The 26,883-nt window shown below is 44.7% G+C and overlaps 1 protein-coding gene across 12 annotated transcripts in view; it reads left to right on the top strand.

Annotated features, from left to right (window-relative positions):
* VPS13D (vacuolar protein sorting 13 homolog D) overlaps positions 1-26,883 on the top strand; it is a 283,384-nt gene that overhangs the window by 244,906 nt on the left and 11,595 nt on the right. For 10 of the 12 annotated variants that reach the window (XM_063785968.1, XM_001145053.7, XM_009448445.5 and 7 more), the window contains one exon: positions 23,937-24,068. In XM_063785968.1, the coding sequence (XP_063642038.1) occupies positions 23,937-24,068 (132 nt within the window). Of the gene's footprint in view, positions 1-23,936; positions 24,069-25,875; positions 26,387-26,883 lie in introns of those variants that run through there. The other 2 variants (XM_054679270.1, XM_016954303.3) reach the window with 1 other exon arrangement.

Here is a 26,883-nt window from a genome sequence, read left to right as displayed (position 1 = left end):
ATGCCTACCTCGGTGGGTGGTTACCTGGATTAAATTATATCATGTATATAAAGCACTCAGCCTGGCATGTGGCATGCAGGTAGGGCTCAAGAAATGGTGTCAGTGTGAATATTCTCCCCTGAATGTTGGAATGTTGCGTGAAGGTGAAACAGGGATTGTGTCCATAGCTCTTACTTAAATTCAACCCTGTCCCCGAATTCTTGCTGACCACCTGCTAGAGTGTGAGGACTAGGAGTTCATGTGCTTGGCTGGGCTTTTGTCCTTCCCATTCTGTTTCTTCACACAAAATGAACAGTTGAACTCAGGCCACCAAACCTGGTTGAGTTGCTGGGTGGAGGGACTCTCCTGGGCTCTGAGCCTTTGTGTGTGGGAACCGCACTGGAAAAGGTGTGCAGAGGCCACGAACTTGCCCTGAACCCACTTGTGAAGAGCAGGTGACCCCAAACTATTGTTAGTGTCTGCTGTAAATGATATGCCTCTGAGTTCGAGCAGAGTTCAGCCAAAAGCCCCACATGACATGGAAATCTGTCCTGGAGCCAGGTTTGTCGGGTAAAAGTTATGTAGCAAATGTCTCCAAACATTGGCATCTGTTGTCTGCCGAGACTAGGACAACCGAGAATGATGGAGTGCTTAAGGAAATTAGGATGGGGCATGCGACCCTGTAACAGCTGATAAACTGTTTCAGGCCACCGTGGCTCATCCAGCTCTTTTGATAAACAGCTTTAAAAGCATTACGTGGTTTGGAAAGCATTCTTCAAAAATGGTTATATTTTCCAGACGCATGACAGTCCACTGTTCAGTATTATTTAAGGGTTTTAAATTGTAGAATCGGATTCCTTTTCAGTGGGGCTCTTGGAACTGTCGAGGGCTGATCTGTCTGACTCCCACCAGGACAATCTCACAACAATATTATTATGTAGGTCGGGGTCCCCTAGGTCTGTTAAAAAAAAAAAAAAGTTCAGGGCTAAGCGTTTAAGAGGAAAAACTATTTCTTTCATTTCTAGCTAAGTCTGATGGGCCCTTTCAAACACTGCTTTCATCATGCACCTTTCATTTCACGATTTCTGCATAATGAAAATACAAGATCGATAACTGTGCATTATCGTAATGCCTTGAGCCTTTGAAAGTGAACATTCTCTAGATTATAAATGTTCCCTTTGTAATTCATTTCAAACTTCATCCTCCCATTTGTCCTAATTCCCGAAATTTAACTGTTGCCTTTTGAGCCTCCTAGGAAATTCTGGGTATCCTTTAGGCAAGGGAGGTAGCTCTTGGGGGAATAGCATTCAGGCCACAGGCAATTCATTTGTGACTTGGGCTCTTCTTAGAATATATGATAAGTACAACGCACTGTAGTGACAGATTTTTTAAAAACCCTATTAAAGCCCAATATACTAATGCAGATTTTTTTTTTTTTTAAGTTTTAGAGAGATGCATGGGATTTTATTCTTTTTCCCAAAGGCAGTGGTGGAGCTGACAGAGTAGCACGGAGCCTCGTCCTGATGTATTGTGCGGAAGTGGCAGCAGTTCACATTCATTCAGTTTGTCAGCATAGGATCAGTTCCTTCTTGACTCAACTCTCTGTGATCAAAATAAGCTATTGGATGTTCCCTTTGGGTACTGGAAGCAGCTTGGCCCCTTGGCAAGAGAACAGGATTGCAAATCACAAGAGCAGAGCCCTGACTCCAGCTCTGATGCTACTGTGCTTTGTGACCTTGTGCAGACAGCTTTATATCCCCACCTCAGGTCATTCTCCCCCATACAAAGGGGGAGAGGGTCATCCTTGCCCCTGGTCATGTCTGCATGGCTGAGGTGAATAACTAGTTGTGTAACTTCCTGGAGGAGTGGCACAGAGGAAGCTCCCTTCCTAGGGCTGGCTCTGCCATCAGGGAGGAAGCTGGATATTAGAATGAAGAAAAAGCCCATGCAGAATATATGGCAGCCCGATAATGTATTCTAAAAATAAAAAAGCACTAGGTTAATCTGCAGCTGTAGTGTACCTAAAGTATTCTTTAGCAGGTTGTGGCCCTAGCCTAATCCCCAGCTGGACTTAGCACCATTTAAGTGAGTTACATCTCATCCCCGCAAGGGATTGAGTCTGTAGCCAATTTGGCCTTGTCACCACTTCAGCCCTCCCTCTGATTTCACCTTTGGGAAAACTACAAAGTGGCCCCAGACATAGATAGCAGGCTTGATCACATGGGTGGAGTCTGTCAGGACAGCATACATCAAATAAAATGTCCAGGGAACCTGTTGTAAATAAACCACTTCCCGCATGCTCAGTCATTGTGGAGGTACTTGAATGTTTAGTTTCTTTTAGCTGATGGCCAAGAAATCAATGTTAAAAACAAAACAAACAAACAAAAAAAAAAAACAAAAAAAAGAACACCTTGACAGAGGCATTTTGTACAAGAATGGTGTGTGGGTGTGAAAAAGTAAATTCCAAAACATATTTCCTTTTAGTTCCCAAACCCATATTAGATGAGTACTTCTTAGCCTTGGCCACAGTGCTAGAGTAAATAGCAGTGTCACGTAGCTCGTGGAACAGGCAAACCACAGAATGTACAGGAGAGAAGCGTGCACACCAGTGAGTCTGCTATGGCAGCTCTCTTTGTCCTGGTTTCTACATCTCATTTGTAAGCAACTTGTGTTCCTGCATCTTCAGAGTTTGGCCAGTTTATTTACTTAGAATTGCATGTTCCTGGAATATTGTCATAAAAGTGATCCTGAGATAGAAAAAGTCAACAGGAAGCAGGGGCATTGAGTTTATAAGTTCTCAGTCTGTCTTGGCCCATAATAAAGTCTCATTCTCAGGGGTAGGTCCAGCTTTCCAAATTTTAATATATCAGAGACTCCTGATGCATCTGGGCTCATGATGGGCCAAAGTAGGCCTTCAGGAGTCCTCGTGTTACGCACTCAATGCCTAATGGAGACTGGATTCATTTACGTGTATTAATGTAACCTGCGTGATCATGTGAGTGCAAGTGCTTTATAGATTGTCCTGGGAGATGTGGCATATTATGACTAAAGACTTAATTGAACCCTGAACATGTATATGAATAACTGGAGACAGATTGACTGGATTACACATTTTTCTTGAAAATTTCCTAAATTAGCCTACCTCTTTGTTGCCTTTTATTTCCCAGCTTAAGTGGTTCTCTATAACACTATATTTTAAACAAACCAGAACAAATAGTATACAAAAGCATAGACAAGAGGGATATAACAAGAGATGGTTTTCTGTGATCCGTGGCACCTCCTCTCTACCCCGCCCCCATCACCAAAAGGGGCTTTAAATTAAGATTCGGAATGGCAAATTCACTTACCAGCTCCAAACACAGTAGACAAGGAAACCTTGTGAGGAAAATCCGAGAGTATATTTACAGTTTCTGTTCAGAAATACATAGCTTAACTTTGAATGAGGAAGCGTGACTTTTCACCTTCAGATAGAACTAGGGTCTGATTTGAAACAGACCACTGGCTTCACTAAACCCCATCAAAGAAGTCTGCTTCTACCCGGAATTGGAAAGTGCCAGTGGGCATGTAGTTGCTAGTATGGGATTTCTGTTTTTATTTTTAAGAAGCTTGGGCCCAACTCTTAGTATCAAGATGGGTGAAGACAAAACTGACCAGAAAAAGACGTATCAAGTCAGCAGTGGCTCACCCCTCAGAGGCCATTTTTCCCACCTGCTCCTCTTATACCTTTGGTTTGCTTTTGGTTTTGGATTTTTTCTCTTATGTTCCTCCTACTCTTTCTTTCTCTATTTTGCTTGGGCCTTCATTAGAAGAGTTCTAGTAATCATTTCAGACTTCCAAAATTCAACCCAGTAGCCTCATTTTACAGGTGGACCCACTAATACACAACAGCTCGATGTGACAAACCATAGACTCACAGTTAATCACTTGGAGAGCCTGGATTCACGTCTGCGATGACCTGCCTTTCCAGCCCTCCAGTGGCGTCCTCTGTAGTGAGTTGTAAATGTGCCACTATAGAACATTCCAGGAAAGCCCTCCTCTTGGGCTAAACTCTAAAACTAAAATGAAGTCCTGCCCATGTGAGCTGCTTGTTTAACACTTTGGATGCTAATCAGAGTATTAATGAGAACACATGGATAGATTCGGCAGGTCTAATGCTTGGGACCTTCTCCTATTTGATTCCATAAGACTAAACCCCCTATAAACACTTCCCTCCTGTGCACACACACATGCATTCACATACAGCACTCACGTGTCCCTCCCTTATAGCCAAAGACCGAAAAATAAGTTTTTTTTTTTTTTTCTACATTAAAAATAAGACCGGCTAGTAACCAGGGTTGGCATTCCCATCTCCTGTGGAACCTGGGAGGACTAGCAGATAGCTATAGAATCTGTCTCCTTTTTAGTGTGGTTGTATTAAGGGCAAGCTTGCCTCCCATGGCACCCCAGAAAATCCAGGAGTTCAAGTGGGGGTGCACTGTAGGAGGACTCAGCAGCTGTTTTATGGAAGGTTCGTCAGGGATCAGACTGAAGATTTTGCTTTTGTGAGAACAAAGTGAAATGTGACATTCAGGAGCAGCTCGGGGCCTATATATAGGGGCCCAGGGCCTGCTGGGATGGGGTTTTACACTTGGGCTGTCCTTTTGCCCTTCCCCTGAACTCTTTTCACTTCAGTCATGAGCAAACAGTCAGTGCCTGAACTAACAACCCTGCAGTCCTCCGAAGCACGGCTGGCTTACAGTACCGAACAAAGGGAGGGAGTGCCGCGTGGGCCGGCCCAGGCCGAGGAATGCGGCTTCAGGGTTCTGCTCCATAAATTTAACCAGCACGACAAAAAGGAGATAATATGAGCCTTCGTGATGATCTGAAAGGGGGAGGTTCTGTGTCCCATTGATTGCGGTCTGGCCCAATGCCAGGCCCAAGCCTGACCGACAGTTGAACCATATCGTTAAGGCGTGTAATACAGCTCGAGTCTTGTACTGCCGCCAATGAGTGCATATCCACAGGGCAAAAGTTTATAAAGAGTCGAGGCTGTCCTGTTTAACCCTCTCACACTGCATGTAATAGACCCAGCTGCCATTCAGAACTTGCCCATCTGAGGTCATAAAGGAAAGCCTGCACGTTTCTTTTCTTCAAACAGCTTTTCAGGACTGGGGAGAGGAAGAAACGCTGTCTAGAGAGGGTCAAGGCACGGTGATGTTTCTCTCTGGAGAAGCAAAGCAGTCTGCCTCCCTCCCCCCGGCCAGAAACGGGACACCCTAGTGCTTTCTTCAGAGTAGCTCTCTGTTTGTGGTATAATGTTGCTGGAGGAAACAGGGCTGACACCACAGGAAACCTGCCTGTCTCCAAGGAGGCTGCATCGGTGGCAGAGGTGGGTCAGATGCCGGCCGTGGAGTGCTCTTGTCAAGCTTGGGATGATGCCGTTTTCCTTCCCCATCACCTCGAAAGCCGTTAATAGCCTTGCTTTCTGGCCTTCCACAGCTAAGCCCAGGTGCTAAAACAGAGCAGGTGGAAGGCCGCCCCACGGAGTGGCCTGTGAGCCCAGAGTTCTCACTGTCCGAGGCCGGTGGCCCCATGGGAACTCTGTCCATTCAATAGGGAGGGCATGTGGAAATAGGCACATTGTCACAGCAAGGCCTGGAGTGGCCTGGGTTCTTACAGTGGGCACTGCATTGAGGAAATGGGCAGACAAACAAGGATTTAGCATAAGTATAGTCAGAAAGAAAGGGCTGCCTGTGTTCAAAGGACAAAAGGAAGAAAGTGGGCGAAGGGGTAGTTTAGTCCTGTCCATCAGCCAGTCACCTTCTTTGGCCAAACTCGGGACCTGCCTGTGCTTTGTCCATGGTGTCCAGGAAGAAATCTGTGTCTGTCACTTCCAGATTGCTGCTTGTCTGCAATGGACAACGCCTCTTAGGCAGACACCTGCTCGGGATGACAGTGCTGCAGAAATTGATCCAAAACGTTGACTAGCTTGCATGGTATCGCTGTCATTAGTATTCAGTCTTCACAACCACCCTGTGAGGTGGGTGCTATACTTTCCCCATTGTACAGATGGGAAAGTTGAGGCACACAGGGGATACGTAACTTGTCTAAGATCTCAGAGGTAGTAAGGAAGGGAACCAGAATGTGGACCCTGGCCAACTGAACACAGAGTACATGCTCCTAATCTCTGTGCTGCTTCTGGGCCATCTCTCGGTCCCTCACATCGAAAGACCTCATGATTTCAATCCAAAGCATCTGACCAAGTGTTAGGTCTACTTCCTTTCGATTCTTGGATATGAAGGGTAGGAGCTGAATATCTCCCTATAGCCCAGAAGATTTGTGCAAAGACCCTGGTTCACTTGGAGAGGAGGTGCTATAAAATTTGGACCCCACAATGCGAATGAAGGGTATGTATTGAATTCCCTCAGCCCACCAGCTTAACACAGAGACAGTGTGAGGGATATACTATAGCTGGGAAGCTTGGAAGGGCTCATGTTCAAGGGCTTCTTTGGGCCAAACAGCAGTGGGCCTGAGCATGGAGAGACCCTGGCCTTTTAGTGCCAGTGCCTAGAGAAGCAGGTCACTAAGCTTTGTGCCCAGGAGCTGTGCTGTCCCTGGTCCATCCCTGTGTACCCCATTCCACTCCTGAAATAATGAACTACTGCAGCCTTCCAAGTTCACAGTGTGCCAGTTTGTCACAGAATAGCAGTGACACTTCTCTGCTGCAACCCATCTTTGCTCTGCCATGCAGCCAAGACCATCTTCACCAGGCGGTAACCTGGGAACTCCAGCTGGTACACAGTACAAGAAGCCTCCGCAGTAGACTGTCCCAGGTGCATGTGCTCAGTATGTCATAGCCATCTCCTTTTGGAGGCCAGGGAGAGCTTCTGTTTGGGTGCCACGGAGCCTGGACAGAAGCTTTCTAGAGGTAGGAGAAGAGACTAAATGGCTGGCCAACCCAGAGATTGTTGGATTGTGTTATGATTCCATGGTCAAAGTGCTTTAAAAACCTAGAAATTGGCTCTGGTAGTGAGTCCCAGGATGGAGCTAACTTACGATCTGGACTCCATTACATGATTGCTAATCCTGAAGTTCAGCAAACGTTGGTACTGGCTGACTTTTAATGGAGTACCTGTTTGAGGGTTCTCCTCATCATGTATTTAAGGTTAAATTGTATAAAGGAATTCTGCTGCTCTTTTGAAATTTTCTGGTTCTGTTTAACCGTATCTAAAAATGCCATGAGGTAGCCAGATGATTGACTAACTGGGATTTATGGAAATTCTTATCTGCAAAAATCTCAAGACAAAGAGGGCACTAACTAGAAGGTTCCCAGTGCTTTATGTAACATGCAGAAGGAAGTCTGGTCTCAGCTTCTTGGATCTGAGCAATCCTTTGGAAAGGGAGCAATGAAGAGCAGTAACTGAAGACTCATTTCCTGCCTTCTGTGTGACTTACTCTCCTTTGTCAACTTCAAGTTTGCCCTAGGCCTGCTTGCTTCTCTCCACCCCAAGGAACTTGGTCTTTGGAAGACACAGGTGCCTGCCCTCTCTGTCTGCCTTTTGCCCCCAGGTCCAGAGGGAGAAGCAAACCCTCAGTTGGAGGAAAGTCTAGAGCACAGGCTTTGTGTTGCTCAGAGAAGCATGATAGGAAGTGGTGCTGTTGCCTCTGCATTGGCCGACTCCTGGCTGCACCTGCTTTTCCCAGAGGCACGGGGAGGCCCAGGCAGGGGCCCAGGGCCTGCTGCTGATCAGTTTGTCCTGCTTGCAAGTCTGCATCCCAGTACCCAACGGGGCCAAGTAGAAAAGGCACACAGTGGAGTGTGAGCCGTAACTGTCACCAGATGGGTCTTTCCCCTCCATGCCCAACCCCTTCCCTGACCTGAAAGGGCCTAGCCTCTTTCCCCACTGGCTTCCACCAAGTTCTAACACATTTTATATATATCGATTTCCAGGCTTGTAGAGGCAAGACCTGCAGTCCAGGAGTTCAAATGGATTCAGTGTTGTTGGTTCTTGTTTCCTAGAAGGACAAGTGCTCTGAAGGTTTGGTGTCAACTCTGACCCAAGGGGTGTATCTGATTTTTATGAAGGCACAGAAATGCACCTGAGGTGACCCCAAGTCCTTCTCTTTTATTTTTTGATTTCCCACCACCTGGATCATTAATTCTGCTTTCAAGGGGGATGGGGAAAGGAGAACATTTCAAAGCAAAGTTGATTTGGTCTCTGAACCAGCTTGTCTTCTAGGCTGTAGTTCACCCTGATGAGAATCAGAAAGGACAGTCTGTAAACCCCTTCACTCTAGTGGCTCTGCAGCTGGGGAGCCTCAAAACCAGTTCCAGATGTTCTCTCTCCCTATATTGGCCGGAAGGGAATTTCGGGCAAGCAAGGAGGCAGAGAGCTTTTGCTTTTGCCCATTCATTGAGTACCCCTGTCTGCAAACTGTGTCTTGCTTCATGGCACTTTAGGGAGAGTGCTGAGCACCTGGGTCCATTTGAGACCAGCCAGCACTTCCTGTTCCTCGGTTAGAGGCATGCTGCTCCAAGCTGGCTGGTTACTGCAAGCAAGAGAAGCCCGCCTTCCTGCTGTTCAGGGTCAGAAAGCAAGACCGTGCTGGAGAAGTAAGTCAGGCAGGCTAGGAAGGAGACCTGCAGATGACCCTTGGGTTAACAAAGCAACTTTCACGGCCCTGTTCACCACCAGCTAGGATAGTACAGGGCTTTGCCTCCCAATCTTGGGAGACGAGGCATAGATAGTAATGGTCAACTGATGGCCCTTTACTCTTGAGAAACTCCACCCAGCCTCCCCTTATCCAGAAGAAAGCCATTCCTGACTAAGCCTGGCCATTCTGACGCCTTCTTTCTTAGTCTGCACCCAGCCTGTGCTGTATGCGGTATATGATGGTAGAAATTTGCACTCTTCATGCTTTGATTTTAAATGCATATTAGACATTTTGGCATTTGTGCCTGAATGCTCTCTGTATCATCTTTTTTAAAACATAGTTTGATTATGTAAGTTAAAGAATGTACAAATGTAAACTTCTGAAAATACATACAATATATGATTTCTTAGAGTGTATGGACACTGCTCCAGAGGCCTTGCATGAATTATCTCTTTAATCCTTACAAAACGAATGTGATGGGTACTATTATTCCCACTTCAAAGAAGAAAATAAAAAGGACTTACTCTCCCTGGGCATTGACAAGCACTAAGAGATTAATAATGATAACCCCACCAGACATCTCTATGGGTATATATGTGTATATACACTAGTATACATATATGTATACTAGTATATATATATGATTTGACATGAATGGGAGTACATATGTTGATGTCTAATCTTTTTCACTCCACAATGGCGCTAGAACGTCTTTCCATTCCAAAAATCATTTTTAACATTTACATAATATTATAATACAAATATTCCATAAGGTACTTAACTAGTTCCCCATTGATGGATGTTTTTAATTTGTTGCTGTTGTAAGCATCCTCTACATATATCCCATCTTACTTGAATAATTCTCTCCTTAGGCTAAAGTCCTAAAAATATGATTGCTGGATTTAAGGGTGTGTATATTTTCTGCTTTGAAACACATTGCAAATTGCCTTCTAGGGAGTTGAAACAATTTGTACTCCCACCCACAGTGTGTGAGAGGACTGACTCCTCCAGCCGTGTACCAGCTCTGGCTATTCATTCATCCAGAATTCAGTCAAGAATTATATGAAGTAGCTGCAGTGTGCCAGATACTGTACTCAGAACCAGGCATTGTTACTCTTTTAAGTCTTTGCCAATCTGAAAGAGTGAGTATCTGTGTTACTACTTGCATTTCTTTGAGAATTAGAAGCGTTGAAACATCTTTTCGTGTTTCAGTTGGCCATTTGGATTTTTCTTCTTTTGTGAATTACATTGCGTATTCTTTGCTTCAATCTTTTTAAACCCATTACGGTCAGAGTTTGTCTTTTTAGTGTGTGTGTTTTTTTTAATTCTTATCTAGTGTTGGTCTAACCCTTCCAACAGTTGTCATTTAGCCAGTTTGTCATCCATGTAAGTACATATCTTTCTTCCAGATATTGACAAAGTTTATATCAGTCTCTTGGTGAATTCCGTTCCTGTAAGTTAGAATCTGCATCATGACTTTATAAAAGACCATCACTGTGCCTATAGTTCTTTAGGAATCGCTTTGGCATTAAGAATGAGGCTTCAGCCAGGCACGGTGGCTCACGCCTGTAATCCCAGCACTTTGGGAGGCCGAGGTGGGCGGATCATGAGGTCAGGAGTTCGAGACCAGCCTGACCAACATGGTGAAACCCCGTCTCTACTAAAAATACAAAAATTACCTGGGTGTGGTGGCGCACCCCTGTAATCCCAGCTACTCAGGAGGCTGAGGCAGGAGAATCACTTGAACCCGGGATGCGGAGGTTGCAGTGAGCCGAGATGGTGCCACTGCACTCCAGCTGGGCAACAGAGTGGGACTCCCTCTCAAAAAAAAAAAAAAAAAAAAAAGAATGAGGCTTCAGCCAGATGTTTTTGGATTATATGTGGCGTGGCCTATTAAATGGTTTTTATTTTTGTTTCCTCCTATTTCTTAGTATTTCTTTCCACCAGTTCCTGTTGTAAAACGTGACCAATTAGTACTGATGCCGTACATCCTTGTATTAGTAAAAATCCTGCTGTGCCTGGAGGCAGGGACCTGCTTGGGCCAGGCCTTCCCAGGAAGCCCGTCCTACCCTCTGTAGCATATAGTGCCGGACCACCCCAGCGCTCCCACTTACCTCCTTCACTGTTTCATTGTTGATACATGGGCTAGGTTTCCTACAGAGTCACTTCAAGGATGTAGATCTTATCCTCCCAATTGGATTGTGAGTTTGTTGTTATTGCCTTTTTTGGTATTCCTCAAGGATGTTCAGAATACCTCACATAGTGATGGACTCAGAGTACCTATTAAAGAGATTTTCATTAAAATCACACCATTCAGTAAGTTGACCAAGTACATCAAGAGAGTCAGAAAGACCCAAGATCTAGTTTGGCTTTGCCAGGCATAGCTTCCTCATCCATAAAATGAAATACTAGTAAGATACTTCCTTATATGAATCTTGGGAGGCTCGGAGTGTCCAGTACACATTCAGCACTCAGTCAGTGCAGCTGTAGAGACATAGCGTGGACCTTGGTGGCCCAGCAGTCTCAATCCTGGTTTCTTCTGACCTAAGATTGGTGGGAAAGTACAGATAAAAGAGCTGGTTGAGGAAGTGTTGATAACACAGAGTGTTTTTACGGAGTGTCCTCGGAGGGTTACGTGCTCCTTTTTGTTGAATCCGAATCTTTTTTTTTTTTTCTAATATGGAGCCTCATAATCATTCAAGGACTCAGTGTGATGCCACAGGTTTAAAACTTGCCAGTTCGTCTCTTATGTTCTGCCAATTTTTAAAAAGTGGGAATATGAGTGCATGTGCACGTGTACACACACGTGTGTGTGTGTGTCTTTGTGTGTGTAAAATGCTTGGGATAAAAAAAGATGGATCAAATTTTGTCTGGCATGGCATAGCAACTCTCACCTCTAGTATCCTCTAAACATTTAACCAAATGGACTTTAACTGGTTTACTTCAATTCTATTTTTATTTTCGTAGTCATTTAAATGTATGGGGAGCCAACTCTTTCAAATGAGACATTTTGTCATTAAAACATGTTATTTAGTTTAACCGCATGGGCCCGGCTTCAGCAACATTGAGGACTGTGAAGAGGGTTCTGAGCGGCTGTTCTCTCCTGACCTGACCGCAGCAGTGACCCACCAGCTTGCAATGCACGCAAACTGAAACAGGCAGGATGGCCAGCCCAGGGTTGTCTGCACGGTGGTCTTGGCATCTGTACCTTAGGTTGCCAGCTCCTGGCCCTCCTTGCCTGCATTTGGTGGCCCTTGGCCCTGCCGTGTCATATGGCACAAGAGCCCTTCTGGCCCGCATCACCCTGTGTACTGATTAGGCAGGAATCAGCAAATCCGTTGAGTGCATGTTTAATGTGACACAGATGTGGGACATACTGCAGATCTTTCTGCTTTACAAATTTTCAGCTTTTTGCATTTCATCAGTGTTGCTTATTATTTACAGAATGTAACTTGAGACATCAGAACAGATTGTAATTTTTAAAAAGGTTGTTGGGGGGGTGGGCCCGCAGGGGATCTGGGAGAAAAAATCCAGTAGTGTGGAATGTTGTTTGCTGTCCAGACCAAACAAACCAGTTTGCCAAGGGTTGATGGACTATGACAATCAGTCCAATTCATGTTAACACTGGCGGCACTTAATTAAAAGGCAGCTTGACCTCCTTATCACCAAATAAAGAACAATCTTTTGTTACCAGGTTGACCGTCGCAGCACCAGGCAGAAATGTATCCCTTGTAGAGGCACTGAAGGGCACCACCAAGCTGCCAGCTCGTGTCCTGCCTCCTTCCTGTCCACAGAGAAAGGCACCATTGAACCCAGTCCCCACTCAGACATGTGGATATTCTTGCCTCATGCCTGCTGTGGCTTTACACCCAGGCGCTATGGCAAGAGGCGGAACAAAGAAATCTCTTCCTTTGCCCAAAAATCCAAGATACTCTTAAGGGCATTGGAATGATGAGCCAGGCCAGTTTGACACAAGTTCAAGGAGAAGGTACCATCTCTTGCTTCTAGAGGGGCACATCTGGCTAGAGGTGGCCCTGGCTTCTGAGAAAGCTCAGCCATAGGTTACATTTAAGGGCAAACAATGAAAAGCACCAGCTGGTCGGGAGGAAGATGAGGAGGAGTGGGTGATTGGTTGCTTCTTTCCTGTGTCTAGTTCTAAAGAACTTAAAACTTGGGTCCAAAATAATGAGAGCCGTGTTGTAAAAATCATTTGAAGAGAGTTCTCCTGGGGAATGTGAGCTAGTGCCGTGACCTGATCCCTTGGTCGGATGGTTCTGAGCTGTTTAAGTGCTGAGTGTCAACTGTCTACAGGGAGCCAGGCCCCTGAGGAGCGGCCAGGGTTCCAAGCCCCACTGTTCTTTTCCTTCCTGGAAAAGTGCAGATGGTGCACGTTCCCCGGAGGCCACCAGGCAGCTCTCCAGTTGCCCTCTGGGTGAATGTGACCCAGGTCGGTAACTTTCTAGTGTCCCCCCCACGTTGGAATGATCAGCATTCCTGTACTCCAGGGGTTCTTGAGTTCTTGAGTTGTTACCAACGCCCTGCCTTTCTCTGGCTCAGATTCAGAGGAGGAGGTCCACTGCGGACTGCCGCTTCTTCACCCTCTGGGCTTCGGAAGCAGCACCTCTGGCTCCCCTGCACCCAGTCCTCAGTCTTGTGGCCCTGGTCTGCCCCTTTATCACATGTCTTGAGCACCCTCTCAGCACACAGCACCGTTCTGAGTGCTGAGGTGCGACCATGCATAGAAGAGACAAGAATCCCTGGTTCCGCGTGGCTTCCCTCAACACCTACGTTTCCAGGCCATGGCTTGGGTTCAGAAGAATCACCCTCCCTGGAAGAGATGAGTGACTGGAAGGAGATCATGTCACTGGCTCCCCTGAGACCCTCCCAAGAGCCTCAGTTTCTCCCTCTACCACCTGAAGTCTAACTGCAGGGCCTGAAACACATTCTCTTTAAAAACCCATGAGTGTGGTGACTGCATAGGTTTTCATTCTCCTGAGTTCTTAATTTCCGTGTCCCTAGCACTTTTTGAAGCATCTGCTCCTGTTGCCCCTTTCTTTTCCTCCTCACCCTCCTCCATAGTCTCTGTTTGATAGTAGAAGGAGATTTAAAACCTCCAGGCTGAGTGTACAGGCGGTCTTGAAAAAGCAAACAAATCGGGTCAGGCACGGTGGCTCACGCCTGTAATCCCCAGCACTTTGGGAGGCCGAGGTGGGCGGATCACAAGGTCAGGAGTTCGAGACCAGCCTGGCCAATATGGTGAAACCCCGTCTCTACTAAAAATACAAAAAAATTAGCCGGGCATGGTGCCATATACCTGTAATCCCAGCTACTCGGGAGGCTGAGGCAGGAGAATTGCTTGAACCCAGGAGGCGGAGGTTGCAGTGAGCCGAGATCACACCACTACACTGCAGCCTGGGCGACAGAGCGAGATTCCATCTCAAAAAAAAAAAAAAAAAAAAGAGCAAACAAATCACAAAGCAGGTCCCCTCTGGGGGCTGGAGCATCCTCATATCTGCTTGGCTTTGGTCACTGAAAGAGGCCCTGGGGGAGGGGGCTTCGGGGCTTCCCAGGGGAGAGGTGACAGTTAGGACACACGCCTCCCCCACTTCAGTCAAGGCAGCTTCATTGTCAGCGGTTGTACGTACTAAGATTGTGTTACAAACTTCATTTGCAGAAAGTGTTTTACCCCTGAAATTTTTTTTGAAAGCGCCTGCTGTGAGTTTTATTAATGGCACTTTTCTAAAACTTCATTAATTTCAATTCTGAGAATTTGATATCTGGTATAATTCATTGAGCTGCTAGTTTGATTTGCTCTAGCTCGTTTTAAAAAGCTCTGTCAGGCAATAGGATATGGATGGGAGTGGGTCAGGTGAGTGAAAACGTTTTAAGCACTCATTTCTTCAGAAAACACCTCTGTACCCACATGGGGTGTGCTCCTCAGGAGTCATTCAGACAGGTCCAGGAGAACTTGTCCCCCAGGGTGCTCCGTCCAGATACAATTTTAAATACTGCACTTTGGCATTTTGGTATTTTAAATGGACTTGACACCCAATAATTCTGAATAAAGGTAGGAAAGAGGGAGATGATTAACTTTTACAAGTACCTACTATGTGCCAGGCACTATGCTACACATTCTTCATATTTTATCTCAACATTATCAACCAAGTAGGTATTAAGTTCTCACCTATTGATGAGGAATCTGAGGCTAAGAACAATCTAGTAACTTCTTCAGTGTCACCCAGCTAATAAGTGACTGGGATTTCAGCCTGTGTTTGTCTTTTTTCAGTCTATGTTTGTTCATTTATACTACTTTGTTCTTAAATTTCATCTCTTCTCTTAAAAGAGGTCAACTTTGGGAGAAGGTAGATAATATAAACATTGAAAGAAAGAGATTATATAATCATTTGCCAGAAATAAATCTGAAAATATTGGGCTGGACACGGTGGCCCGCACCTGCAATCCCAGCACTTTCAGAGGCTAAGGCAGGAAAATCATTTGAACCAAAAAAAAAAAGTAGTGAAAATGTATGGTTTATTAATGTAATCAGCTTGTTATTATTAGCATGTGTACTTAATAGCCACAAAATAAAGCTTACCAGAGATGGTGTATTTCGGTTCTTGTGAAATATCTTGGGATTGGCATTAGAGGTGACAGGTTAGCAAGGAATTTGATAATGGCTTGAGAGATTCCAATAAGCACTACACTCTCTGACTCAGAATGTTCTACTTAGAACACAAAGAAAGCTTACAGTTGTAAAGCGCCTTGTTCTTCCATGATGTTGAAAGTTGCAAACCACTTTATAGGTTGTCTACTATTTTGTAAAAGCAAAGCAAACCCAGAATGCATGCAAAAATTATGGCCTTGAAAGAAATCCAAGCCTTTTAGGCTCCATTCTTACTATAACATGATCTATTTTCTTGGAATTCTTTATAAAGTAACTCTGCCCCTCCCCACCCAGCCATTAACAGGTAGTCTCGCCCCTGAGGCAGTTGACTAAGAAAAAAAATCTGGAGTATTTTTGTCTTAGAGTTTAAATCCCAATAGGTGTATCTGTTGGCATTAGTCCTACCAGCTGTCACAGTTGCAGTGTCATGGGGTCCCCAAAACATGTGTTAAATTATGGGAAGCCTTGACCCCTATAAACAAGTCAGGTGTGAATCCCACTGATGGGAGAAAACCCAGCCCAGGAAATGTCGTCCCTGCTGCTGGATGTCAAATTGCTAAAAACTTAACAATATCAATATAATTTCTAATGATTTCTTGAATCAACATCTTTCTTACATTTTCAATGGCAATAGTACAACATGGGATTTTATGTGTGTTATGCATGTATGACTTGAGAACTCTAGGGAGAGGTAAGTAGAATGTTAACGAGAAAGCAAAGGGGAAAGGAAAATACTTCAGTTTGAAGCAGTGAGCCTCCCCAGTAGGAAAACTAAGTACAAGAGGTTGGATGTTGCACCCTAGCCCATCTTAGATCCCAGACACCTCAACTAGGGTTCCTCGTGTGCACCCATGGCACTCTAAATAATACACTAATAAAAAGAATAGGTAGCATTTTATCGAGTGCCTATTATGTGCTAGACTCTGTTCTAAGCACTGTACATGTATTGACTTATCTACTCCTCACAACAACCCATCATTACCCCCATTTTATAGATGAGAAAACCATCGCTCCAAGAAGTCACATAATTTGCCTGTGGTTACAGTTCTTAAGTGGTGGAGCTGGGATTCAAACCCACTGGGCAGGCTGGCTCCAGAGCCGATCCTCTCAGCCATTATATTATGCTGCCTACTCTAGTGCTCCCTGTCTCTCCTACTGCTTCCCTGCTGTGTTCTTGTTGCCGTTTCTGTTCATCTCCTCCACTGAATTGCTGTAAGCTCCCTGGATACTTAATTCATCCCAGTCTTCTTCAGGACCTAGTGCTGGCCTCTGCATATGATAGTTTGGGAAAGGTTGGTTGAATAGGGGACTGGAGGAGGCAGGCACAAACCATTTGCAGGGCTCTAAGTAGGCTCGTTTTTCTGGCTACCCTAGTTTGGATCCTTAGTCAGTAATTCCATTTAAGAACCAATCTCTACTAGCATAGGGTTTCTTTCTGCCCAACCTATTTTCCATGTGTCCAAAATCCAAATTGTCCCAACCTACGGATTGAATACTATCTTTGAGTGGGTTCTAGAAGGTGTATTTCTCTTTCTCTTGAAACCTTGGGGAAGAATTTCTCATGTAAACAGAGGCAAACTTTAGAAATTTTCATCCTCTAATAGAGTCTTCTCTGATTACAGTTTGCACTGAAAGGAGTAAAATCTGTTTATGGAGAAGAAATGCTTTTCCACTTCGTCTTTAGAAGTAGATGCATGTGGCCAAGAGGAGGGAGCTACAAGTCAGAGGTAGTTGCAGCCTATGGCATGATGGGAGCTACAGGTCCGAGATAGATGCAGCCCACAGCATGGTGGGAGCTACAGATCCGAGATAGATGCAGCCCATGGCATGGTGGGAGCTACAGGTCTGAGATAGATGCAGCCCACGGCCTGGTGGGAGCTACAGGTCCGAGATAGATGCAGCCTACGGCATGGTGGGAGCTACAGGTCCGAGATAGATGCAGCCCACGGCATGGTGGGAGCTACAGGTCCAAGACAGATGCAGCCCACGGCATGGTAGGAGCTACAGGTTCAAGATAGATGCAGCCCACGGCATGGTGGGCTTCTTGGGCTTGCAGACATTGTACTGCTGTGGATACCAGAGGGTTTTTCACCAATTCGTCTACTCCACTGCAGACAGTACTATTTAGACAGACTGCGGGGTTTCTCTTAGAGAAATGACAAATGTTTGATTAGGCCATTTGGTCAAGAACCCTGGTATCTTGTAGCTGTTATCAGTGACCAGTATTGGAAGAGGTAGTCTGGATTGACCTTCGTTCTCAGTCTAATTGTGCACACTCGAGCACAGTATATATCAGTAAGATACTTGATTAAAACAAAAGCCCTGGACACATACATAAAGTGAATGCAAGCACAACCCATCACACAGCCCTTAAGGAAGATGGCAGCCATCAGTTGAATAAACATTCTATGATGCTAACGGCACATGTGTGACATACACTTTCTACTCACTTACTGATTGTTTTTGAACATCACTTGGCTGATAGACATTGGCCATGACAGACTTCTCAACCAAATTAAGCTGTGTAGGGGTATGTGTATGTGTGCACAGCATCTGTCTTAACTAACAGTCCTATGACATAGTTACTCATCGTATAAGCTATGAATAATTAATGCCTGGCTAAATGTTGACTTTCAGGCTGAAAGGCAAGATCAACCAAGTGGAATTGGCTGGATCTCCCTGTGTCACCTTGTTTGGATTTACTGTTGATTTTTTTTTAAAAAAGACATGAGTTGTTACTACTCTGATCATTGGTTTTGGGCCTCCGGTGTATGTCAGATAGCAATGGCCAGATGCAGGCACACTCTGTATTGATTGCCCTCACTGGAAGGATATCTGCAGTGTATCAGCCACTGTATCCACAGCCCCTTCCCTGGGGGAAGAGTCCTCTATGCTGTACAGCAGACTCCCTGACATTTTCATAGAGTTCAAAGCTCAAGTTGGTTTGGTGCTGACATTCTGGATTAGCTGGTTGACTGGAAGGACTGCTTCTTTCTATACACTGTGAAATTTATAAACCACAGCAGCTGAGGGCTTAACATGGCCGACAAGCTCCAGCTGGCAGCAATTAAATATACCGCAGACCTTTGGCCAAACAAAGGTTTGTGGAGGCAGAGTTGCTGCATGTGCGCTGAACAGACTCTTAGGTTGAGTGTTGGTTCATAAGAGATGCTGTCGACTAAGGAGAGGTGAGTGGGTGGATTTTGGCCACCTCTTGTTCGGTGATCCATTGTCCCCAGAATTATTGTATCAAGACCCTGCCCAAGTAGCAGCAAAGGTGGTCAGAGGAAAGGAACAAAGCCACCAGGGAGGCCGCAGGCCTAACAGTGGTGGGCCCGAGTCGTTTAGACGTTGATCTGCTGCTGTAGCGCCAATGGCAGGATCTGCAGCTACTCCACTTTTTTAAATTTATTAATTTATGTATTTATTGGGTACCACTATGCTGTAGGCTATAGGCTGAAAGGAGAAGATGGGAATGAAAAAACAATAAGAAGACATTTAATATCCATTCAAGCAGCAAAGATTCAAGAGTCTAGACCAGTGCTATCCAAAATACAATTTAAATTTAAAATTCAGTCCTTTAGTTACACTGGCCACATTTCACATGCTCAGTAGCCACACGTGGTCAGTAGCTATGTATTGGACAGTGCTGTCCTAGACAATACCAAGTGTTGGATATAGATCGCTAGGGCCCCTTAAATGCCTCATTGGCAGGAATGTAAAAATGGTTCAGCCACTTCGAACACAGTTTGGATTATCTTGTTAAGTGAACGTTTATATCTTGTGAGCCAGCAAATTCCCCCTAGATAGATTCTCAAAGTTCACCAGGAAACACGTACAGGAATGTTCATAATAGCATCATTTGTAATAGCAGAACCTGGAAGAAACCCATGTGCCATCAACAGGAAGATGGATATATCATGGGATAGTCATACAATGGAATATGAATAAAGCAGAGACATGGTGAATTAATCATAGCTACACACAAAAGAATACCTGAATCTTAGCAGTGTGACAGCGACATCCTTTTTCAAAAGCCCAAAACTAAACCCAAAGAACATAACAAGAATGTACTGGAGCATCCTGTGAAATGTGGTAAGGCTACATAAAAAAGAAAAGCACAGGAATGAGAAACACAAGATTCAGAACAGCGGCTGCCTTAGCTAAAGGAGGAGCAGGGATTTGGGGTGGCAGAAGACCAACCTGTGGTCCACGATATAGTGATGGAGTTTTTTTTTTGCTTTTTGCTTTCACAGATGTTTATTTCAAATAAATAAAGAGAGCCCAATGATGAGAGTGGGCCTTGAACTGAGGATAATAAGCCCAGTCCTAAAGACCAGTTATAAAAAAAAAAAAAAAAAAAAAAAAGGACTGGCCGGGTGCAGTGGCTCACGCCTGTAATGCCAGCACTTTGGGAGGCTGAGGCGGGTGGATCACGAGGTCAGGAGACCATCCTGGCTAACATGGTGAAACCCCGTCTCTAATAAAAATATAAAAAAATTAGCTGGGCGTGGTGGTGGGCGCCTCTAATCCCAGCTACTCGGGAGGCTGAGGCAGGAGAATGGCATGAACCTGGGAGGCAGAGCTTGCAGTGAGCCAAGATTGCACCATTGCACTCCAGCCTGGGTGACAGAGCGAGACTCCATCTCAAAAAAAAAAAAAAAAGACTAGAGTCCTTTCCCTCCAGGTGCTCATAGGCTCACTGGAACATACAGGAAAGTCACTTAAAAATGGACACACTGTCACTGAGCATGAACAAATGTAGGACTGCTGTTACATGGTCATACTCGTTTTAAAGGCCTACTTGAACGTACAGTGTCACATCAACAGATGAAGAAAACAGCGTCGTCACACAGTGGCCTGGGCTGAAGAGCTTCTCTTTAAACTTTTTGCTGGCTTACGAGGTTTGAAAACACTAGCTTACTGTTAGCTTTTTACATTATTTTAGTAATTCTTTAAGATTGGAACTAAATTTGTTCATATGCAGTGACTTCAAATACTCTCCCCCTACCCACAGCCTACCAACTTGGACCTGAGAAGGTAAATTTTTAGTTGAGTTTTAGAGAAGAAAGAAGAGTTTTTCAGGCACTGACATTGATGAGGTGATACAGGAGTGGGGGGAAAATTCCTTTAATCCAGCTTTCTGCTTCTAGGAAGAGTATGCCTTCTGGAAGTCCTTGTATTCATAAGACTGTAACAGAAGATGTTTCCTTTTAGGGTAAAATTGAACTCATCTGTCTTTTCTTCCATGTTGATGTGAAAAATTAGCCTTGAATGCCACAGTGAGCTCCCCTAGTCAGCAGTGTTGAGCACTGAATCCAACCTTGCCCTTGATATTGTTTGATCAAAAGTCAAGAACCCTGGAAATGGGAAGATAGTTTGTGGCCTGTTGTGAAGACAGTCAAGAAAAGAAACATAATGATAGTCAGTGTGTATCCTCAGGGGAGCCACTCTGCTTTTGTATTCTCTGATGTTTTGGTGGGTTTGCAGTTTACAGGTTAAAAAATAATGTATTGGGAGTGAGGGTGAGGTTGGATCACTGAAACCTGGGTAAGGCTCTGAGGGAGTCCACTGAGTCAGGAAATAACTGTTTACACTAGTAAGCTGTTTGATCGTGTGAGAAGATCAACAAGGTGAGCCCTTTACTCCCATTCTCAACTATTCTGGAGCTGTCATGAGATTAAATTTTTAAGAGCTCGGGTCCAGAAACAAGCCACCTTTCGTTGGCTTCTCTGGCTTCCTCGGATCCACCAGAGGCATTTAGGACTTCAGCAAGTTTTCTCCTGCCTGGTAGCATGTTTTCCCTCAGCTTTGAGTACTAATGAAAATCTTGCTTCATGTAAGGGAAAGGCCTGTCATCAGTGTCCGCTTCAGGACACTGCCGTCATGTCCCTTTCTGTGTTTTGATCAGTGGGGCAGACAGAGACAGCCTTGTCCTTTCTGTCAGGAAGATGGGGTTCTAGCTGCTTCATATTTTGCCTCAATGTTGATTTTGCTTTCAGGGCTCAAAATCCTTAGTCTTCAAACTCTCCACCAAAGCTTGCATACTGGCCTTCCTGTTTAGCTCAATTAATGGCCCTTATACCGTCTGCCAGCCACCAGGCACTCACTCGTTTATTCGGCTTATCCTGACTGCTGCTCTACCATAAACCAGACACTGTTCTCCATCCCAGGAATGCAGTGAATGAAACAAATTCCCCCTCTCCTGGAGCTTCCAGTCCACATGGGAGCCAAGCAGTAAATAACATGTTTATCCACCTGGGATGGAAAGCAAATGTGCTTTGAGCAGATGACTGACTTGATGTAACTTACCTTTTTTTTTTTTTTTTTGAGACAGAGTCTTGCTCTGTCGCCCAGGCTGGAGTGCAGTGGCAGGATCTCGGCTCACTGGAAGCTCCGCCTCCCAGGTTCATGCCATTCTCCTGCCTCACCCTCCTGAATAGCTGGGACTACAGGCGCCCGCCACTCCCCTGCCCACCCCAGCTAATTTTTTGTATTTTTAGTAGTATTTTTAATTTCACCGTGTTAGCCAGGATGATCTTGATCTCCTGACCTTGTGATCCATCCGCCTCAGCCTCCCAAAGTGCTGGGATTACAGGCGTGAGCCACTGCGCCCGGCCGATGTAACATCTTTTGAAAGGGCCATTCTCATTGCCATGAGGAGAGTGGACAAGGATGGAAGGAAAGAGAACAAATTATGAGACTACTGTAATAATATATTACAAATCCAGGGATCCTTTGTTAGTTATGATCGAGATGGAGAAATAGTCAGATTTGGGATATATATTGAATTTGAGCCTGCAGGCCTCCCAGTTGATTGGGGAAGATATGTTGAGACGAGTCTGAATCAAACCTTACGTTGAAAGTGATGAGGAAGCAGACCCTGCCATATTCCTCTTGGAGAGCCTTTGGGCTTCTACCATGTAGCCTGACAGAGAGGTCAGCAGGACTGCCTTGGGGAAAGGATACTTTATTAGCCTGTGTAGGCAGTTATTGGAATGACAGCAAGTGTTTTGCTAGGCAAGGAGATAAGAACAGAGCTCTGCTACGTGGAGAGGCACGCCAAGCTCCTTCTCCCAACCCCCCTGCCTGCAGAGGTTACCAGCATCCTCTCGGCAGCAGTCGTCCAGCTTCTCTCCTGATGGGTTAGCAGCGGCCCCTATACTGCCCTCCCCACTTTCAATCGATATTTGGGCTCTGAGTAGCCAACTGTAAGCCTGCGTCTTGAAGGAAGAATTGAGACTGGCGGGGTATGTGAGTGTGTGATATAAACACAATGGGTTTTTTACTCTTTCCCTCAGTGCAGATCATTGAAACTTCTATGAAGTCTCTTTGTAATACCCTTAGAGAGTACAATTAATAGTACTGAAGACGTCCTTATAACTGAACTTTTGTAAAATTATTGCTGGATTTTTGTCTTTCCAGCACACATTAAACCTCACCAAGGTATGGGGCTGTCCTTCAGATGTCACAGCCTGATGAACTGAGTGCTGACCTGGATTCGGGAGCACTTTTCAGTTATCCCAGCTGTGCATGGCCCATTGCATGGCCTGTGACAATTTTCTGGGGTTGTTTCTGTCCATATTTCCAACCTGACTTGCCCACCAGGGCACTTTCTGCCCTTGTAAGTAAATCTCTATGCTGCTTACTGTTAGTTCCTGTTTCTGAAGTGCTGATTCAATGTGTAAGGCTTCTCCTCTCTTTTAGATCTGTCTAGAGAGGAGTGTTTTGCTTCAGTGAGCTCCAGGAACAAATAATAAGTACAGCAAGTACAAGGCCGAGGACAGACCCAGTGCGCTCTTATCAGTCATCTGAAATATGCACAGCCTTTCCAAGACAAATGTGCACTCCTGTTTCTAGGAAAACACCAGAAAGTACTTACCAATTACCCTGTATATGCTGTGTGGAAAAAGACAACATCAGCCTACCCTGAAAGCCATAACAAAGCAGATTTCTCCGGGCCGCCGACAGCTGAGTGGCCTGAGTTAGAGCCTCTGCAGAGTCCCAGCCTGTGGCCTGGGCCAGGTCCAGGTCCAGGTCCAGGTCCAGGTCCAGGTCCAGGGGGCATTCTTCCCCTCGCATGATTACCACGTCCCTCACCCTTTGCCCAAGGAACTGACCTCATCTTAGAAGAAGTCTCAAGGGTTGGTGTGTTCTTACTAAGTGCCCAGGATTTTCTTCCAGACCCATCACAAATCCAAAGATGGCTCTCCTGAAGAGATGCCTAGTAAAAGAGGGTGCGGCCCGGGGGGATCTATTATAGTAATAACCGCAGGAACGAGAGCCGCCGCTGGTGGGCAGCTCACCATCCGCCAGGACCAGGCTTGGTGGGCACTGTTTTATTTGATCTTCACAGCAGTCCTCTAAGGTAGGTGTCATAGTCCTGTTTCAGAGAGAAAACGGAAACTGAGGGTTAAGGAAGGTAACCAACTTATCCATGATCACATGGCCAGAAAATGGTAGAGGCAGGATTCAAAGTCAAATGAGGGTCTTTAACCGCTATTTCATGGTGTATTCACAGGCAGTACTGTAGTTTAATTCTGTTCACTAAATGTAAAGTATGTCTCGTATTACAGAGTGCTTTTGTCTTAGTGAGAAAGGAAAGTCATTTTAACCTGCACACTTAACCTCTTGGCTTTATGTCCATTTACCCATCTAGGACTCAAGCACAGAGGGTTCGGAAACCGCGTTGCTGCACGGGGCCCCAGGGGCTGCTTCCCCGATATTCTGAGAGCCAGGCGGAAGGACAGGAGCAGCTCTTCAAACTCACAGACAACATACAGGACGAATTGTAAGTTAGAGCATGGGAAACCAGCCCTGTGGGTCTACTGAGTTGCCTCTTCTTTTGATCCTGAGAAGTCTCCATCTGATCTGAGTTATTTTCATGACTCTTGGACCTTAGATCTGGTCAAAGAATTCCTTGCCCCAAATGTTTTTTAGATTTAGATATAACTGATGGTAAACAGCCCTTTACTCAAAGCAGTGGTTCTCAACTGTGTGCCATAGCCTGGCCTTAGTGTTTTGTTTCTAGAAAATGGCAGTCTCTTTCTAGTTAGTTCAAAGAGAGAAGATCATGAATAAAATGTTCTCAATTTTAAGGTTTTTCTCCTGTAAAAATTTCTTAAAGTTTGATATCCCATTTTTGCCGCAGAATGCTAGCAAAACAAAACAGAAAAACAAATAGCAAACAACTAATAGTTGGACATTTTGGAAATGTATTTTTCGTAAGATTGCTTCGTTACTCTTTAAATATGGAGCCTTATATACCTTGTCATATCTTCAGTTAGTGATATTATTCCTAGTTGACATGGTAGAGTTAAGTATTTCACTATTTTAGGATATTTTGCAGAGATCCTTGTAGCATGAAAGTGCTCTATAACCTGAATAGGTGTTAGAACCACCAGCCCACAGAAAGCAGTTAGTTGTGTCTGGGAGTAGCAAAATACTAGTTTAATTTCTTCTGATGCTTATTTGCCGTCTCCTTTAAGGTAAAGCGAGCGTGGGGGATTCTGAGTGCTGTGGGTGTTTTTCGGTGGGTGGAGGAATGTCTGAAATAGACGTCACTGTCAGGATAGTCTTCAGAGTCATTGTTAGGGACAGTGTTAAGTAGATCTCATCTCATAGTTTCATGGCAGTATTTGAATGGGGATATCAAAAGCCAACTCCAGAAGGTATTTGTTGCTTGCCGGATAGAATGGCATCTTCCTACATGTGCCTTGTGTGACCCCTGTGGTGTTATTAGAAGGTCTCTTGAAGATGGAGTTGTACTTTCTTGTTTTGTCTACTTGGGTTGCCATTATAAAATATGATAGGCTGGACAGCTTAAGCAACAGAAATTTGTCTTCTCACAGTTCTAAAGGCTGAGAGGTCCAGGATCAAGGCATCTTCTGATTCTGCTGCTGCTGGGGGTTCTCTTCCTGGCTTGCAGATAGCCCTCTTCTCACTGTGTCCCCACATTGCAGAGAGAGAGGGGGAGCTCTCTGGTGTCTCTTATAAGGGTACTAATCCTATCAGCTCAGGGCCCCAACCTTATGACTTAATTTAACTGTAATTACTTTCTTACTGCAAATGGTCACATTGGGGTTAGGGCTTCCACATATGAATTGGCGGGGAGGGGGTAACTCTGTCCACAGCAGGTGTTGCTAATAGGTTCTGCCGTTTCAGTCCAGTGCCCAGAGTGCCCATCAGTTCACTCCAGAACTGCTCCAGTTCATTCCTTGGGGCAGGGATTTGGTACCATGACTGCTCTTGATATTGCTTTGTAGATGGAACTTTTAGCCTTTGGATGGGGGGTCTGGGACCCCCCATCCAAATTTCTCAGGTCTGGCAGGATGTGGTGCAGAGTCTACTACAATGGCAGCCCTGTGAGGCTGGGATTTTTGCCTCTTCCATTCAGGAAAGAATCCTCAGCACATAGAACAGTGCCTGGCATCTAATAGGTACCCAGTACATATAGCCAGATAGCTGCAGTTCAGCATTTGTGTTCACATGCGTCCATTTTCCATTCATTTGGGGGTTTTTTAGTCACAGGCTAAATGAGATTATAAATTATTGCATGTTTTCTTTTCACTTTCCTCCCCAACTCACCTCTATTCAAGTCGAACTATCTCTGGTCACTGTGAAATTTGTTTGCAATAGAAGAAATTGCGTGGTACAGCCAACATAGGACTGCTCCCAGTGAGATACACACATTGAAAAACAGAGCCAGAGAGAGCTAAAAACTGGAATTGAAATGAAATCAGTAAAATAGTTTTCATGAAACTCATGAAATTCATATGAACTAGGAAGAGATATTGGCATGAATGAATTTTGACTTTAAAGATGAAAACCATGTGTCTCCACCCAAGTTGTGGGTTAAATCTCGCCAGTGAATGCTGAAGGAGGCATGTGACCACGTCCTTCCCAAGTGTACAAGGAAGAAGCCATCAGGGAGTGTGTCGCATGTTCCTCTGAAGTGTCCTCAGTTGTCAGCCTGGGTCTTCGCGGTGGAGTGAACATTACACTCATCACTTTGCAAGAAAGGAGTTTTCGGGAAAAGCCCACGAGCGCCAAATTATACCTCTGACTTTTATCCTAGATTTGTAATTAAAAACATGTTTAAAGACCTCATTATTTGCATATTTCCCTTCAGAGTTAACCCCTTTAAAGGATCTTTAATACCTTGCTCTACTGTTCTGACTAAATGTTTCCACATTTTTTTCCAGTTAGGCTCACTGTTTCACTTCTGGAAAATATTGTGTAATTATTTCCCGATGGAGTGAAAACCCCACAAAGTCCCCAGTGCCTTGGTGACTTCAACTTTATTCTCCCAGATCGAGTTGCATTTAATTTTGTCATTCTATTTAATTAATTAATATTAAAAAGATAGTTACCAACGTATGATTTCTGGTCTGGCCAGCTGAAAAGTCTTCACTTTCAAATTAATCATATATTCCTCTGATAAGTTGCACAATTGTCATTGCTTCCCATCTTTCTCAATTTTGGTTTTGAAACAGGATCTGGATTAAGATGATGTTAAAGTAAAATTTGTCCTATATGGTGAAATTAATTTTTCTTTCTAACTCATGTCTCATTTGTGGTGAGAAACTCATTTTCTTTTTTTTAAG

This window comes from Pan troglodytes, chromosome 1 (genome assembly GCF_028858775.2).
Source record: "Pan troglodytes isolate AG18354 chromosome 1, NHGRI_mPanTro3-v2.0_pri, whole genome shotgun sequence".
NCBI lineage: Eukaryota > Metazoa > Chordata > Mammalia > Primates > Hominidae > Pan > Pan troglodytes.
The sequence above is the reverse complement of the archived record's forward strand: the minus strand, read 5'-3'. Positions and strand labels throughout refer to the sequence as shown.